The sequence below is a fragment of the Sus scrofa genome, chromosome 12 (assembly GCF_054392235.1).
Source record: "Sus scrofa isolate SSC_HxYL_T2T_F1_AM1 chromosome 12, Sscrofa_HxYL_maternal_Yorkshire_Landrace_v2.0, whole genome shotgun sequence".
Taxonomy (NCBI): Eukaryota; Metazoa; Chordata; class Mammalia; order Artiodactyla; family Suidae; genus Sus; species Sus scrofa.
The window spans coordinates 57,839,721-57,854,131 of record NC_139394.1 but is presented as its reverse complement, the minus strand read 5'-3'; the positions used below and the strand labels follow the sequence as shown (position 1 = coordinate 57,854,131).

Genomic DNA, 14,411 nt, shown 5'->3' with positions numbered 1-14,411 from the left:
AGGGACTATTGCCAGTCTCCAGTCCCATTTGCTCCCAACTCTTGTTTAAATAGTGACCAAAGAGGTTTTTTTTAAATTAAAAAATAAAGATTTTATTAGGCTGGGGAAGGGCATGGGGCTGTTCCTATCCTCTCACCTCCCCTTCTGCCCCCCCCCCCCCCCCGCCTGCTTTCTGTCCCACCTGGAAGCTGCTGCCTGGCTCATGGGTCACAGGGCAGGGCCTTCAGACTCAGGGAACAAAGTCGGGGCAGAGACAGGGTGAGGCCACCAGAGACAAAGGAAGGGTGGTTGTGGGCCCAGCCCCCCCCCCCATTAGAGTCCAGTCAGATCTCCCGGCCACTCAGACATCTAGGTCATCATCTGGGTCCTCTTGGTCCAGGTCGTCGTAAGCATCCGGCTCATAGAAGATGCGGCTGGTGGCCTGGGCTGGCCCTGGGCGCAGCAGAGCCTGCTGCCTGAGCAAAAACAAGGGTGGCAGTGAGGGTCGTGTCTGGATGCCCTCTTTCCCCGTGACTGGACTCCCTCTTTGGTCCAAGTCCCTTTGTCTGGCCTCTCAGCACTGAAGCACCACTTGGTGCAAGGATACTCTTCCAAGTTTTTAGCAGCTCCAGGGCAAGGATCCTGCTGTCTTGCTTCACCCGCCCACACACTGGGCACACAACAGGCCTCACTAAGCTCTTAATAACCTGCCTCTGCCAATGCATTTAGCTTCCCGTCAGTGGTGTCGGAGATAGAGCTGCTTCCCCAAGGTCTGGTGTGGTCTGGCTCAACCCAGGCCAGATTATTCTGGGGACCAGGTGGTGGAGCTGGGACCCAAGACTCTAACCGAGAAGAGACGTAAAGGCCCTTTGCCATTGCAGGGGTTTAGACGGGTGGAGAACCACTAAAGGTGGACTTCGGCCCCTATAAAGTCATAGGTTAATCAACAACCCGCTGTCACCCCACCTTCAGGCCCAGATGCTGGGCTTAACTTGGGAGCCTGGGCTCCGAAGCCCCAACCTTACTTTTCCGAGCTGAAGTGGAAGGGCAGGGTCAGGCTGTCTTTGGCTTCTCTCTCTTTCTTGGACAGGTGAAGGTTGAAGGTCAAATGAGTCGTGGGGTCCGCCTGTAGGTACGAGTGATGCTGCCGCTCTGCCTTGTGGATCCCTGACCCCACCCCCAACCTCTGCAGTTTTTAGCCTCCTCTCCTTTTTCCAGACCCCCACCTCCAGCCCCTGTGCTGGCCTGGTTCTTCAGATACCGGGGGAGTGTGAGGATCCGGGTGGGGCTGGGACTCGAGCGGCGGCCCCCCTTGGAGATCCAGGCTGAAGTCAGGAAGGATGGCGAACCACTGAGTCTGGGGGAAGAAAGAAGAGTATTAAAAAGGCCTTTTCCATCTTACCAAACAATATGGAGAGAACCGAGACCTGCAGCCCCTGCTCCCAGCCACCCGTGTAAAGGCTGCTCTGGGCCCTGCTCTCTGCCTTTCAGCCCCTCAAACCTCCCAGGGACTGGTTTCTCACCCCTCCAGGAACCACTCCTGGCCTTTTCTCCTTTTCCGTTGCCCGGAAGGCAGTGTCTTTCATTGGTTAATAAGCTCATAGGATATGGGCTTTCCAGGCTATAAAATGGGGATAAAAAAAAACAATCTGCCTCGCAGGGGGCCGGGGAGACGGAGGGAATGGCCGAAATGCCGAGAGCCCAGGAGAGTGCTCCACTGTCTCAGCTCTTTACTGTTCTTCCTCTTTGTGTGACCCCAACCTCCAGGCCTCCCGAGCTTTCAGTTTCTCCTGACCTGGCGGGCTGGGCGTTGCTGGGGCCTCCGATAGAGGATGTGGGCCGAGGCCTGGCCCATGGTACCACTCAGGGTCACCTCGGTCTGAGCAAGGCTGCTCAAGGCTCCCAAGGGGCCTGGGCCATGAAGCTCTTCATGCAGCAGGCCTAGCACACGCACCGGCTCTCCTGGGGAGCTGTCACCTGGGGAGGAACAAGCACAGGGCGTGAAGGGCAGGAGGGAACATTCAGGGGTTGGGCTGGGACGGAACAGTGAAAAGGACAAAAGGAAGGAGAGGCTCTCATTCCATCAGAACCACAACCCCGACGGGGACCTGGGCCAGGGTCACCGCCCTGCCCTGCCCTCACCTCTACCACCTTCTTACTCAATGGACGCCCGATCAAGGCACCACTCTGACCTCAATCCCCAGCTCCTCTGCGAGGCCTTCAGGAGGGAATTTACACTTGGAGCATCTGGTCTCTGCTTGCTTTCCAGCCCCATCTCTCACTCACGGAACTGCTTACAATGTCTGCAACTTGCTAAGATCCCAGCCAGTGCCCTAGCTCCCCTCTGTTCTTCCTTCCCCTTTTAGCACAATTACAGGGTGTCAGGCGCTACACGAAAACACCTGCGTTTTTAGGTAGACTTGCATGGAACTGCTGACACTTGATTGTATCTGATCTACAAAAACTGCAATGCCGGAGTTCCCGTCGTGGCGCAGTGGTTAACGAATCCGACTAGGAACCATGAGGTCGCGGGTTCGATCCCTGCCCTTGCTCAGTGGGTTAACGATCCGGCGTTGCCGTGAGCTGTGGTGTAGGTTGCAGACGCGGCTCGGATCCTGCGTTGCTGTGGCTCTGGTGTAGGCTGGTGGCTACAGCTCCGATTCAACCCCTAGCCTGGGAACCTCCATATGCCGCGGGAGCGGCCCAAGAAATAGCAACAACAACAACAAAAGACAAAAAAAGACAAAAGACAAAAAAACTGCAATGCCGAGTGGTTCATCTTAATACCATAAACTCCCTACCCACCCCTTCGCCCCCTGATTTTTACAGAGAAGATGGAAGCACTGAGAAACCAAATACCTATTAATAATTTTGGTTGTGCCTGTGGCGTGTGGAAATTCCGGGGCCAGACCCCTAACCTGCTGAGCCACCAGGAAACTCCCCAAACATCTTCACACAAAGCTGGGTATCAGACTCGAAAGCCCATTCTAGTGCCCACTGTACTTTCAGGCTGGTCCCAGTGCCCCTGGCTGACTCCTCTTTCAGACGTTCCTTCCTTAAGGAACTCTGCTCCATCCATTATCACCATGGTCCTTATCAGGCCATCTTGTAATGGCCTGTTTACTTGTCTGTACCCTTTACGGGACTTTGTGTTCCTGGAAGGCAAAGACCTGACTGGAGTTAGCCTTCATCTTCCCATTATCTAGAATTGTATGTGACATGCTTTGCTAGGGGTCAAATCGGCGCTACAGCTGCCAGCCTACACCACAGCCACAGCAACTCATGGATACTAGCTGGGTTTAGTACTGCTGAGCCACAATGGGAACTGCTGCTCTGTTTCTAGCGTTTGTTGGATGGCTGAATGAAATGAATGAGGAGAAAAGAACGTGGAAGAGAAAAAAAAGTGTGATTAGTAGGTAGCATGATGGAGAAATCGTGCCGTCGAATCAAGGTTAAAGAGCTGAAAGACTGGAGATCCCAATCTGTTTCTACCACGGGAGGAGTCCTGCTGGCTCAGCGCATACAGGCTCTGGCAGAGTGCGGTGCAGGGAAAGCGAAGCAGCAGCCAACTGAGAGAATCCACAGCAATGGTGACAGGGCCAGGGACTGTCCTCCTGCACAGGGCTCTCAAGGCTTCCAGGGGCCCCCCAGGAGGAGCTTCCCCAGTCTTTGACCAGTTGAGAGGGTCTCTGAAGAGATCATGGTAAATCAGCCTGCAAGGAGAAAATAAGAGACATGTTTACACTGCCCCTTCCTCGAACCTCCGACTTCAGCTTCCGATCTCTGTGGCTCTGTTTTCTCCACTGTCACTAAGAGTCTCAACATTAGTGAAAACTTTTTACTAAGAGGTAGCATACAGTGATTGAGAGCACAGACTCTGGGAGTGAGACAGCCTTGAGCTCCAAGCTTGGGTCTGCTACTTGCCCAAGGTCCTCTGATACGTTACTTCATCCCACTAGGACTTAGTTTCTTCTTTTGTAAAATGGAAATACCTCCTGACATCGAGCACAAGGCTTGACACATACTAATGCTTGATAGATGTTAGCTATCACCTTTATCCAATATTTCCTGAGTGGTGCCTAAAGTGTATCACTCTCTGGATGGATAAAGGGAAAGGACCCAAGACAGAGTTTCTACTTACACAGTAACGGCTTAGAAAAGATCCGGAATCTTCTGTGGTACTAACTACAAATAAAAGCACTGCAGGAAAAGAGACTGGCATGGACCAGAAACCCTCGGGAACTTCCTGGTGGCAGAACTTGTTCCCAGACCCCTCCTTCCCACCTTCGGCTTCTCTGCGGATGCCATCCTAACATCCAGCTCTACTACAACAGCTGATACAAAATTAAGGCAGGCTCAACAGACAAATGTAAACTACCCGCTTCCACTTAGCTAAGCAGACCAGGAAGAAATCTTTCCTAACCAGCCAGTGTAGGTGGATTCAGGGACCTCCCGACCTGGGTGCTTTCCCCTACCCCACATCAGTCTTTTAAGTCCTGGAAAGTCCCTGAAGTCCTTTTACATTTGTCCCAAACGCTCCATCCCTACTGCCACTGCCTTAAACCAGGCCTATGTCACCTCCTACCAGTATTCTTCAAGCTTCACTGGAACAGGAATTGCGTCTGCTTTGTTCACTGCTCCAACTGGTTCATGTATCCATCTGACTGACCCTGAATTGCTGCCAGCAGCCTTCCCGCCTGGCTTCCCTGTGCCCAGACTGTCTGCTCCCAACCATTCTCCACACTGGGGTCACCGGAAGAGTCTTTCTAACAGGTATGATGTGATCACTCTCCTCCCAAATTTTCAAATGACCACCCCCCTCACTGCCTTGAGGATAACTCTTCTCGCGCTCTAAGATCTTTTAGCATCAGGTACCTCTGTGCGACCTCAGAAAGCTCTCCCATCTCCCATGTATGCCTTCCGTACCTCCCTAATTCTGCATAAACTTCCGCCTGAAGGACAAATCCCTATGTACCCTGCAGTTCGTGCTGATCCAAGTTTGGAATCTATGTATGGTCCACCAGATTCTCAGTAACTCAAAAGGCAGAACATGTTTTTTCTTATCCTCCAGTCCAGCCTCTGGTGCTAACCTGTCCTTGTCGGCTTTTTATTATTCTATTTCTCTCATCTTCTATGATCTCCAGATGCCATTCTTTCTCTCTCTCTCTCTCTCTCTCTTTTTTTTTTTTGGTCTTTCTGCCTTTTTCTAGGGCTGCTCCCTTGGCATGTGGAGGTTCCCCAGGCTAGGGGTCTAATCGGAGCTGTAGCCGCTGGCCTACACCACAGCCACAGCAATGTGGGATCTGAGCCGCGCCTGCAAACTACACCACAGTTCACGGCAACGCCGGGTCCTTAACCCACTGAGCAAGGCCAGGGATCGAACCCGTAACCTCATGGTTCCCAGTCAGATTCATTAACCACTGAGCCACGACGGGAACTCCCAGATACCATTCCTCTTACTAATTCCCATCTCCTGAAAAAACCCACATCCATCCATTCAATAAATATTTTAAGTAGCAACTACTACATACTGGTGCTGAAAGGGACGTTCCTCAGCAAAAGAGGTTCCAAATCCAATTAAATCAAAACCCTCCCAATGGTACCTACCGTCTGTTGACGTCGGAGTCAAAACCTTCACGAAACTCTTCTTCGCTCACTTCACAGCCCAGGATGTGGACTTGCTCTCCACTGAGCAGAGATAAGGGGGAGCGTCAAAGAGTGGAGCCCACGCTCCCTTTCCGGGGAGGACAGCGAGACTCTGCGAGATACTCACCGCAGTGCAGATTTCTTGATAAGTGCCTTCAGGAGACTGCGCCCCTCCCACTCTACGGAGTCTGGGGAGAGCGAGGGACGATAAGCAACCGGAGAACACTGAGGTTTCCAGCATTCAAGAACCAGTCGCGCCCTCCACCCCTGGCTGTGACCCACGGTCTTTCCTCTCCACTTCCGCCCCTTGTGCCCTACTCGGAAGGCCCTGTCCCTGTGATCCTCACCCCGCAGGAGCACCAGGCCACCAAAAGCCAACAGCGACTCCAACATTTCCAACACGCGTCCCGACCCTCTTCAGACGCCCTCTGATGGCGTCACGCTCCACCGCCCCGCCCCCTATAAACGAAGGGGGCGGGGCACCCACGATCCCTCCGATCCCTCTCAAGGCTAAGACCAGGCATACTCTGGAGAGGTGATTAGGTTCATTATTTCGGGGGCACTGACGCAGAGCGGCCCCTCCTGAGCCCTGGTGCACAGATGTAGGGACGAGGCCCCTCTCTACATTTTTACCGTGACCAGGGCAGGAAGAGCCGTTGGGGCAGTTGTTTGTGGGAGGGGGAGGTGGCCGCAGGAGCAGGTCCCGCCGTCAGAGTCTCGGGGGCAAGTGACGACACCCTGCCCCGCCCCCGCCCTCCGAGGCGGGCCGGCTTTGCTCCAGGCCCCGCCCCATTGCCACCCTCTGCGCATGCGCCTACTGGAGCCTTGTTGGGGGCACCTCCGCTTCCTTTATTCCCACCCCTACAGACCGAGCCCGGAGAACTTCGGTCCCGGTGAAGCGAATACACGTCACCACCGGAAGTAGTGTCAGAGGGGAAGAGGAGGGGGGAAGAAAGGAGGAGGGAGCCCTTTGGGCGGTAAAATGGCGCCTGTCAGAGTGGGAAATCCAGCTGCAGAGGCTGCAGCCCCTCTCCCCAGCGGCTGAGGCACCCCCGATCTCGGGGAGGGGGAGGCCGCTCCGGTCCAGCAATCCGCGCGCTTCGGCTCCCCCTCCCCTCCTTCCCTGCTCTCTCGCTCAGCCCACCCGTTCGCCGCCGCTGGCGCGGCCCTTCGCGCGCCGCTGCCCCCGCCCGCCCCTTTCCCGCGGGCAGCCCCCTAGCGCGCGTGCGCAGCGGGCCACCCTCCGCTTCCCTCTTCCCCTCCCCCTTCCTTCTCCCTCCCTCCCTTCTCCCTAGCCCCCTCCCCCACAGCCCCCTCCCCCAATTCTCCATCCCCTTCCCTCCTGGTCTCGGAGGACCCCGTCGTGGCCCAACCTGTCTCGGCCCGCAACCTCCGCGAAGCCGTCGGTGTCACTCCCCGCCCATGTGGGCCCCCGCGGGCTGCCCACGCCTGTCCCCCAGCTCCCCGTTCTGCTGGGCTTTCCCCTCGTCGGGGGTGGCTTTTTGAGCCGCCCGCTCCCTGCCCCTCTCTGCAGCCTCTCCTGCCACTCGGGGCCCCCGTTCCCCCTCCCGGTGGCGGGGGGCTGCCCCCGGGGGGCTGGCGGAGCTGGGCCGCGGGGGCCCCGGGGCCGGCGGTGCCGGGGTCATCGGGATGATGCGGACGCAGTGTCTGCTGGGGCTGCGCACGTTCGTGGCCTTCGCCGCCAAGCTCTGGAGCTTCTTCATTTACCTTTTGCGGAGGCAGATCCGCACGGTGAGCCTGGGTGGGCGCTGGTGGTGGTGGGGACCTCTGTGTCAGCTGTGTTCTGGGGTTTTCGGAAAGTGTCGGGCCTGTGATTGGGCCTAGGAACCGAGTCCTGGCGGCGGCTTCTCCCGCTAGAGAATTAGAGCACCCATAGCTGGGCTTAGGGTGGGATGGGCCGAAGGAAGAAGACCCTTGTAGCAGAACAGACGTGAGGAGTGTGGGGGCGCGGTGGGGGGGGGCTCGACGAGAACAGGGTTTGGCAATTCTTGGGGGATAGGGTGGTGGGTGGGGCGCTCTTTAAGAAAGCTGGAGCTGTTGCTAAAGAAACCGAGAGGCGGGGAACACCTGTTTGATGGCAGCAGATCTGTTGATGTGGGCTTGTTAGAGACCCTCCTATTATTTGAAACCTCCGTGTGTGTTTGATCTTAGAACCGGGGAGAGACAGGCTCGTGTGCCAAGGGTGTGGGGGTGGGTGGGAAGGCATATGTGACAAACAAGGATGGGAACTTGGGAAAAGCCCTGGATATGAAGGAGAAGCCCAAATGAAGGGAATTCCTGTCCCCAAAGATCCTGAAAACTCATTTCATAGTGTGGATGTGAATATTTGGATTTATTAAGACCCTGGGACTTAAAAAAGAGGCGTTTGTGATGGGCATCTTTGGTTGTGGAAGGGGGCACAGTAAAGCTTGGGTGTGCCTGTCAGCAGCCGGTGCCCGTCCGTTGGAAGGCTTGAATCTGAGGGCACGCTTGTGTCTCCAGGAGACCCCAGCATTGTGGAGGATACTGTGGGGAGTGTACGCGAGTATCTCCAAGGTCAAAGCTCCTTAGGCCAACATCATTTGATAAATGTGCTCCGTGTTCTCACCACCGCGGCGGGGAGAGTCCTCTGAAGGAGATGGGGGAGGATTCAGCGAGCTGAGATGCAGCGCATCTGTACTCCGGCACAGCTCCGTAAAGCTTGAGGAGTTAAAACCAAGTAGGGCCTGCCCAGGTCAAGGGATTTCTAGAAAGCCCTGAGTGGTCGTGGTGGTTGACTTCTGGTTTGGGGAAATGGGCCTGGCCTTGCATTCAGTGTCTTCTTTATCAGTCCGGTCGTTCCACTTGCTGATTTGGGGTGAGGATTGTTCTGGGTGTTCATGGTTGTCAGCAGGCCCCTTCCCCGAGACAAGGGTCGGAAGCCACAAAGAGTTTGGGGTCAGAGATGCTGAGACGTGTGTGCGGCTAGCCCCTGGGCCTTTCCTGGCACGTTAGCTCTGGTCCTCTCTGCCTGGCTTTGCTGGGAGCATCCCTTCTTCCCTTGAGACATCAGCTTTCTTTTCTGGATGCAGGGACGGGCTCCAGCCCAGGCAGAGACTGGTGCCCCGAAGACTCGCTCTCCTCTGGGCAGTACCGACCCCACAGCCTTTTGTCTTCCCTTTCTTCCTTTCCAATCCTGTTTCTCCCCCCCACCCCCTTTCTGGCAGATGCTTCCAGCATTCCCTACATGCCCAGCATGTGCAACCCGAGATAGCAGGCGGGACACCGGAGCTGCTGCGGCCCTCATGGTGGCCCTGGGAGAAAGGAAGGGCAGATGCCTTTGGGATTAGGGGGACAGAGCCCCTGGGTGTGCAAGTGGGGAGCCTGGTTTTGGTGAGGCTTCAGGCCTAGGGGTGGACTGTCGCGCATTTGTCTCTGCCTAAAAGAAAAGAGCAGAGGAGGGAATCTCCAGGCTTTGCAAGGGAGAGATCTGAGTGCTGGAACTAGGAGCCTCTAGAGAAGGCTTGGAGAAGCTGGAAGGCCACCCTGGTGACACCCTTGTGCCTTTCTCACCTCCCACTCACATCCCTGACTGCTCCCTGGCCTTCTTGATACTCTCTCAGTCGGCTTGGCAAGTGGGGCTTTCCAGTGTTCTCTGCCTTGCCCTGGGTACCAGGATAAGGAGGCCGTTCAGAGGGCTGAGGTTCTCTGCAACTTGTGACTTGGCTCGTAGAGGCAGGAAAGGACAGGTGGATGGTTAAAATAGGCCTGGTGGCTCCCAGCCAGAGGAACTTAGCTGACCTGACAACCCCTGGATTCCCTCATCCCCCGTTCCCCTTAGTGACCCAAGAACCTCCCCTTCTGACTCCTGCCCCCTCTCCACCAAGGAGTCTGAGGCTCTCAGCTCCCAACAGGAGGTGACAGGAGTTGTCGCAAGGAATTCTTGCAGCGGAGGGGGCGAGGGCCATGCATTTCTTTGTTCCACGTCACAGGCTGATATTAACAGTTAAGAGGGCAGGGTCTAGGGTCGGCCTGCACAGGTACAACGCGGGTTCCACCACTGCACTGTTTCTCATGTTAGCTGAGCACCCCTGCCGTAGGGGTCTAGGAACACAGCCACAATGCAGACAAAACCCATGCTTTCATGGAGTCTTCGTGAAATTGGAGGAGCAAACAACTGAAGGTAGTTCCTGGCTGTGTAGTCGGAGGCAGGGTATTTAACTTCTCCCAGCCTTGGTTTCTTCATCCTTAAAATGGAGACGGCGTTGTTGTTGTTGTTAGGTTGCTTTGAGATTTAAATAACATGGCCCTAAATTACACGATGGCCAGCGGATGGTAAATGTTCAACACGTGCTGCCTCTGGTCACTGTCCTTGTCAAGGCTTCTAACTCTCTCTCTTGATGTTCCCAGGTAATTCAGTACCAAACCGTTCGATATGATATCCTTCCCTTATCTCCCGTGTCCCGAAATCGGCTAAGTGAGTAGGCCGGCTGGGAAGGACCCGAGGCGAGGGAGGGTTCCAGGTCTTTGCTGGAGGTTGGTCGGTGTCATCCCTTGCTGTTGTGGTTCAGGCCAGGTGAAGAGGAAGATCCTGGTGCTGGATCTGGACGAGACGCTTATTCACTCCCATCATGATGGGGTCCTGAGGCCCACAGTCCGGCCTGGAACGCCTCCTGACTTCATTCTCAAGGTGTGTGGGTTGCAAAGGGATGGAACAGGCATGTCTGCTCTTCTGCTCAGACTCTTGCCCCGTATCCCAGAGCATCTGGTCCCCGGCTCCCTGCGCATCCCCTGGCTCCAGTCGCAGCCTGAAGGAGGGAGGCAGGCAGTAGAGCCGTGGCGGGGTGGGGTGTCCTATAGGCCTGCTCAGGACGTCTCCCAGCCCCTCTCTGTTCCTCTGCAGGTGGTGATAGACAAACATCCCGTCCGGTTTTTTGTACACAAGAGGCCCCATGTGGATTTCTTCTTGGAAGTGGTGAGTCTGCGGAAACTAAAGGGACCTCTGTGATGAAGAAAGGGTTTCAGGGCTCTGGGAGTTTAGAGGATTTGGAGGAAGTCAGGGATCAGGAGAGAAATGGATTAGGCGGTTGCGGGTGTAGACCTCTTGAAGAATGGCTTTGGGTAGTTTGGGTTCATGTGTCCTGCTGTGGTCGTTCTCTTCTTCCACAGCCTTCCTGCTCTTTTGTTCTTGTGTCTCTGAATCTTAAGGGTGCATGGTGCCTAGGACTCAGCCTTTGAGGACAGTTTCAAAATTTTGTGTCCTCTGTGACATTTGATGTTGGAGTCTTTTTTTTTTTTTTTTTTTTTTTTTTTTTAAGGGCTGCACCCACAGCATATAGAGGTTCCCGGGCTAGGGTTGAATTGGAGCTGTACCTGCTGGCCCACACCACAGCCACACAGGATGCGAGCCATGTCTACGTCCTACACCCCAGCTCACGGCAACACCGGATCCTTAACCCACTGAGTGAGGTCAGGGATCAAACTTGCGTCCTCATGGATGCTATTCAGATTCGTTTCCACCAAGCCATGATGGGAACTACACGCCCCCCCGTCCCTTTTCTTTTAGGGCTGAAACCACAGCATATGGAAATTCCCAGGCTAGGGGTCGAATCAGAGCTGCAGCTGCCAGCCTGCGCCACAGCCACAGCAGTGCCAGATCTGAGCCTTGTCTGTGACCTACGCCACAGCTCACAGCAACGCCAGATCTCTAACCCACCGAGCAGGGGCCAGGAATCGAACCTGCGTCCTCATGGATACTCGTTGGGTTGGTTACCAGTGAGCCACAACGGGAACTCCTCAATGCTGGGGTCTTGATAAAGGGAACTATATGTCTAAATGGAGGTCACTTCTTCCGACACCTTCCTCTCCTCCAATCTGTTTCAGGTGAGCCAGTGGTACGAGTTGGTCGTGTTCACAGCAAGCATGGAGATTTACGGCTCTGCCGTGGCAGATAAACTGGACAATAGCAGAAGCATTCTCAAGAGGAGATACTACAGACAGGTAAGGGGCTAGAGTCCAGGTGGAAGAGTGAGGCTTGGGAGACATGCCATCGGGCGGGGGCGGGGGGGGGGGGATCTGAGTTTGAGGTAGCTGCCCTGGCACGGGCCCTCCTGGGGCGTGGGGGAGGCACACTGCTGAGGAACTGGCAGCCTATGGGTGTTGTTGGGCTCGGGGGAGCAGTCACAGAGGGCGGGTCTCCTTTTGATGCCCAGCTCACCCTGCCTTCCAGCACTGCACTTTGGAATTGGGCAGCTACATCAAGGACCTCTCTGTGGTCCACAGTGACCTCTCCAGCATTGTGATCCTGGATAACTCCCCAGGGGCTTACAGGAGCCATCCAGGTATGGGGGAAGGTGGTGAGTCTGGCAGGACTAGGAGCTGGTTCTGAGGCGGAGATCTGAATGCATGGAGCTGGGATTCCCTGGCTTACAGTAGGTCAGGATGCACGGTGTTTTCGCTTTTCGGTGAGCTGTCCGGCCCTCCCCCACCTAACTCAGATTTCTCACATGCAATCTCCTCAGGTAAAACACAGTGGCAGTAAGTCTGATTAGACGCCTCTCACTGGTATGCAGTACAGTGATTAAATTTTATTTTGGAGGGTAAATAAGGAAGGTTTTTTAACAAAACATTTTTATTATAGTGGATTTACAGTGTTCTGTCAGTTACTGCTGTACAGCATACATCCGGAAGCTTTTAGTCAGGTCATTGAGTTGGGGGGGGGGGCATATGTATTTTAAAGTAATGATCCCCAGCCCCAAATAAAAGGAAGAGCAGCCTGTCTTGAATCTTTTGCTTCTTCTCACGTGCCTTTTCACCCTCCCCAGACAATGCCATCCCCATCAAATCCTGGTTCAGTGACCCCAGCGATACCGCCCTCCTCAACCTGCTTCCTATGCTGGATGCCCTCAGGTAAGGAAGCGAGAGAGACACCAAGGAGGCGGGGGAGCCCAAGAGAGAATAAAAATGTGTCCTGTTTTACTCACTTATCTCTTTTCCCTTAAGAACTTAGCATTTGAAGCCAGGTCTTCTTACAAAAACTCGTCACTTTTAGCCAGTGGGTGTTGGGCAAACTGCAGCTCAGTCTCCACCGCCCGGCTTCAGCGAGGCTGCCTCACGCTAAGGTGAGGAGGTCAGCGTAAGGGCTCTACCAATGCAAGTTAATTGTCGTCCCAGGTTCACCGCGGATGTTCGTTCTGTGCTGAGTCGAAACCTTCACCAACATAGGCTCTGGTGACAGCTGCTCCCCCTCCACCTGAGTTGGGGTGGGGGGGAAGGGAGGGTGAGCCCTCGGGATGCCGTCTGGTGCCCTGGCCAACGGTGAGGACTGCCTGGGCAGAGTCTGCCCCTCCCACCCCTCTCTGCCCTGGGAGCCCTGCACTCCGTATGGAGTCTGGATGGACACATGGGCCAGATTCTGAAGCAGCCTCACTCTAACTTCGTGTTCGCACTCCCCGGAAACCCCAGACTGGGACATAAAGCGGAGGCCTGGGAGAGCTGAAACATTGTCTGGTGGAGACAGGACTGGCCAGAGTGAGCGAAAGACACTCGGTAATCCGGGAGGCTCAAAGAGAAGCCAAGCCAGCTTTGTTGTGATTTGATTTTTTAAAAACTCTTGTACAAAACTGATCTAATTCTTCACTCCAAGGGCTGGGCTGTGGGTGGGAAACTGGGATTTTGGGCCACTGGATTTTCCCCAAACTTGTCCCTTCCCTTCCTTTTCCATCTTCCCTTCTTCCTAGAGTCCCTCAGACCTGTAACGAGCTTTCTCTTTTTTTCTTTCGTCTACTTAAACCATGCATTATAACTTTGAAACCAAAGCTGCCCTAGGTCCTTCTCTGGGTTTGGGGGAAATGAAGGGGCTTTGTTCACACCCACCCTGGCTCTGGGCAGAGGGTAAGGAGCAAGCTGTTGACCTGAGGGGAGGGTGTTGGCCACCCTGGCGGGGAGGGTCTTAGTGGCAGGATGATACCCTGGCCGGGTGCGAAAGAACAGCCCTGTGTCCAGAGGGAATGTGAGCTTCCGAACAGTAACACAGAAAAGTTTGAAAGGAAAAGAGAACTGGACGCTGGGAGAGGCCTGGCTTCGTCTGCGGGCCTGACTTAGACTAGCTGAGCGGGCGCAGCCCCCCGGGGGCGGAGGGGGGGGTGTCCCAGGCCCCTGGCGCCCCACCTCCCTCCCCTTGGCCCTGCTCCCCCAGCCGCAGCCGGCTCTACTTCCTCGCACTCGCCACGTGACGCCCCGCCCTTCTCTGCGATCACATGATCTCGCCGTGAGCCGCGAAGACTGTGTTCCTCCGCGCTGACGTAGTCCCTACCTTTCAGACCTCTCCAGTCCCTATTCGTCCACTCATTCCTGGAACCTAAGCATTCTGGAAACATAAGCGTCTTTCCAAACATAGGTCTCGTTTCTGCCCTCCTCTGTTTCCAAAGACCGCTTGCTCCATTGGGGTACTACTTTGTTTTGGTGTCAACCGCCGCCTTCAGCGTACCAGCACCTTTCCTGAATAGCTGTCCTTGTAATTATCTGCTTTTTTACCTCTGTTACTTCTGAAAAGCACTTTCGGAGAACCAAGTCTCAAATTATGATTACCATCTCCAAGCCCTTTTCATCCTGTGGAAAAAGTCAGGAAATGGGTTTTCAGTTATTTTCTATGATAGCAAAAAGCCAGCCACCTTTCCTACGTCGCCTGCGTAGCCCGTAAATTGATTCCAAAGCGATTACGCTGATTGCGTGAGGGGGGAGGTCAGTAGGTGGCGCTACGCTAGTGGCGTTGGGGCCACTGAGCTAGGAGCGTAACATAGCGAGTG

At 55.0% G+C, this 14,411-nt stretch overlaps 2 protein-coding genes across 6 annotated transcripts; one reads left to right on the top strand and one right to left on the bottom strand.

Annotated features, from left to right (window-relative positions):
• Positions 1–65: 65 nt before the first annotated feature.
• ELP5 (elongator acetyltransferase complex subunit 5) lies at positions 66–6,034 on the bottom strand. Of its 4 annotated transcripts, none has more exons than XR_014821767.1 (8): positions 5,973–6,034; positions 5,753–5,813; positions 5,587–5,667; positions 2,739–3,692; positions 1,775–2,443; positions 1,206–1,336; positions 1,005–1,105; positions 66–455 (listed from the first exon to the last, which is right to left on the bottom strand). XR_014821767.1 is itself a non-coding variant. In XM_003131929.5 (8 exons), exons 1-8 carry the CDS (start codon positions 6,016–6,018, stop codon positions 341–343), a joined length of 903 nt encoding a protein of 300 aa, XP_003131977.1. In that variant the 5' UTR covers positions 6,019–6,034; the 3' UTR covers positions 66–340. The 4 variants fall into 4 exon arrangements, 2 of the variants coding, with proteins under 2 accessions (XP_003131977.1, XP_084842064.1); XR_002337356.2 differs by having other exon boundaries at positions 1,775–1,956; positions 3,472–3,692; XM_003131929.5 differs by having other exon boundaries at positions 1,241–1,336; positions 1,775–1,956; positions 3,472–3,692.
• Positions 6,035–6,588: 554 nt separating this feature from the next.
• On the top strand, positions 6,589–13,421 carry CTDNEP1 (CTD nuclear envelope phosphatase 1). 2 transcript variants are annotated; one of them, XR_014821768.1, is made up of 8 exons: positions 6,589–7,377; positions 10,015–10,081; positions 10,176–10,294; positions 10,508–10,579; positions 11,488–11,604; positions 11,817–11,945; positions 12,429–12,513; positions 12,778–13,421. XR_014821768.1 is itself a non-coding variant. In XM_084985940.1 (8 exons), the coding sequence occupies exons 1-8, from the start codon at positions 7,276–7,278 to the stop codon at positions 12,836–12,838; spliced, it is 735 nt and encodes a 244-aa protein (XP_084842066.1). In that variant the 5' UTR covers positions 6,589–7,275; the 3' UTR covers positions 12,839–13,421. The 2 variants fall into 2 exon arrangements, 1 of the variants encoding a protein (XP_084842066.1); XM_084985940.1 differs by having other exon boundaries at positions 11,834–11,945.
• The last annotated feature ends 990 nt before the right edge of the window (positions 13,422–14,411 follow it).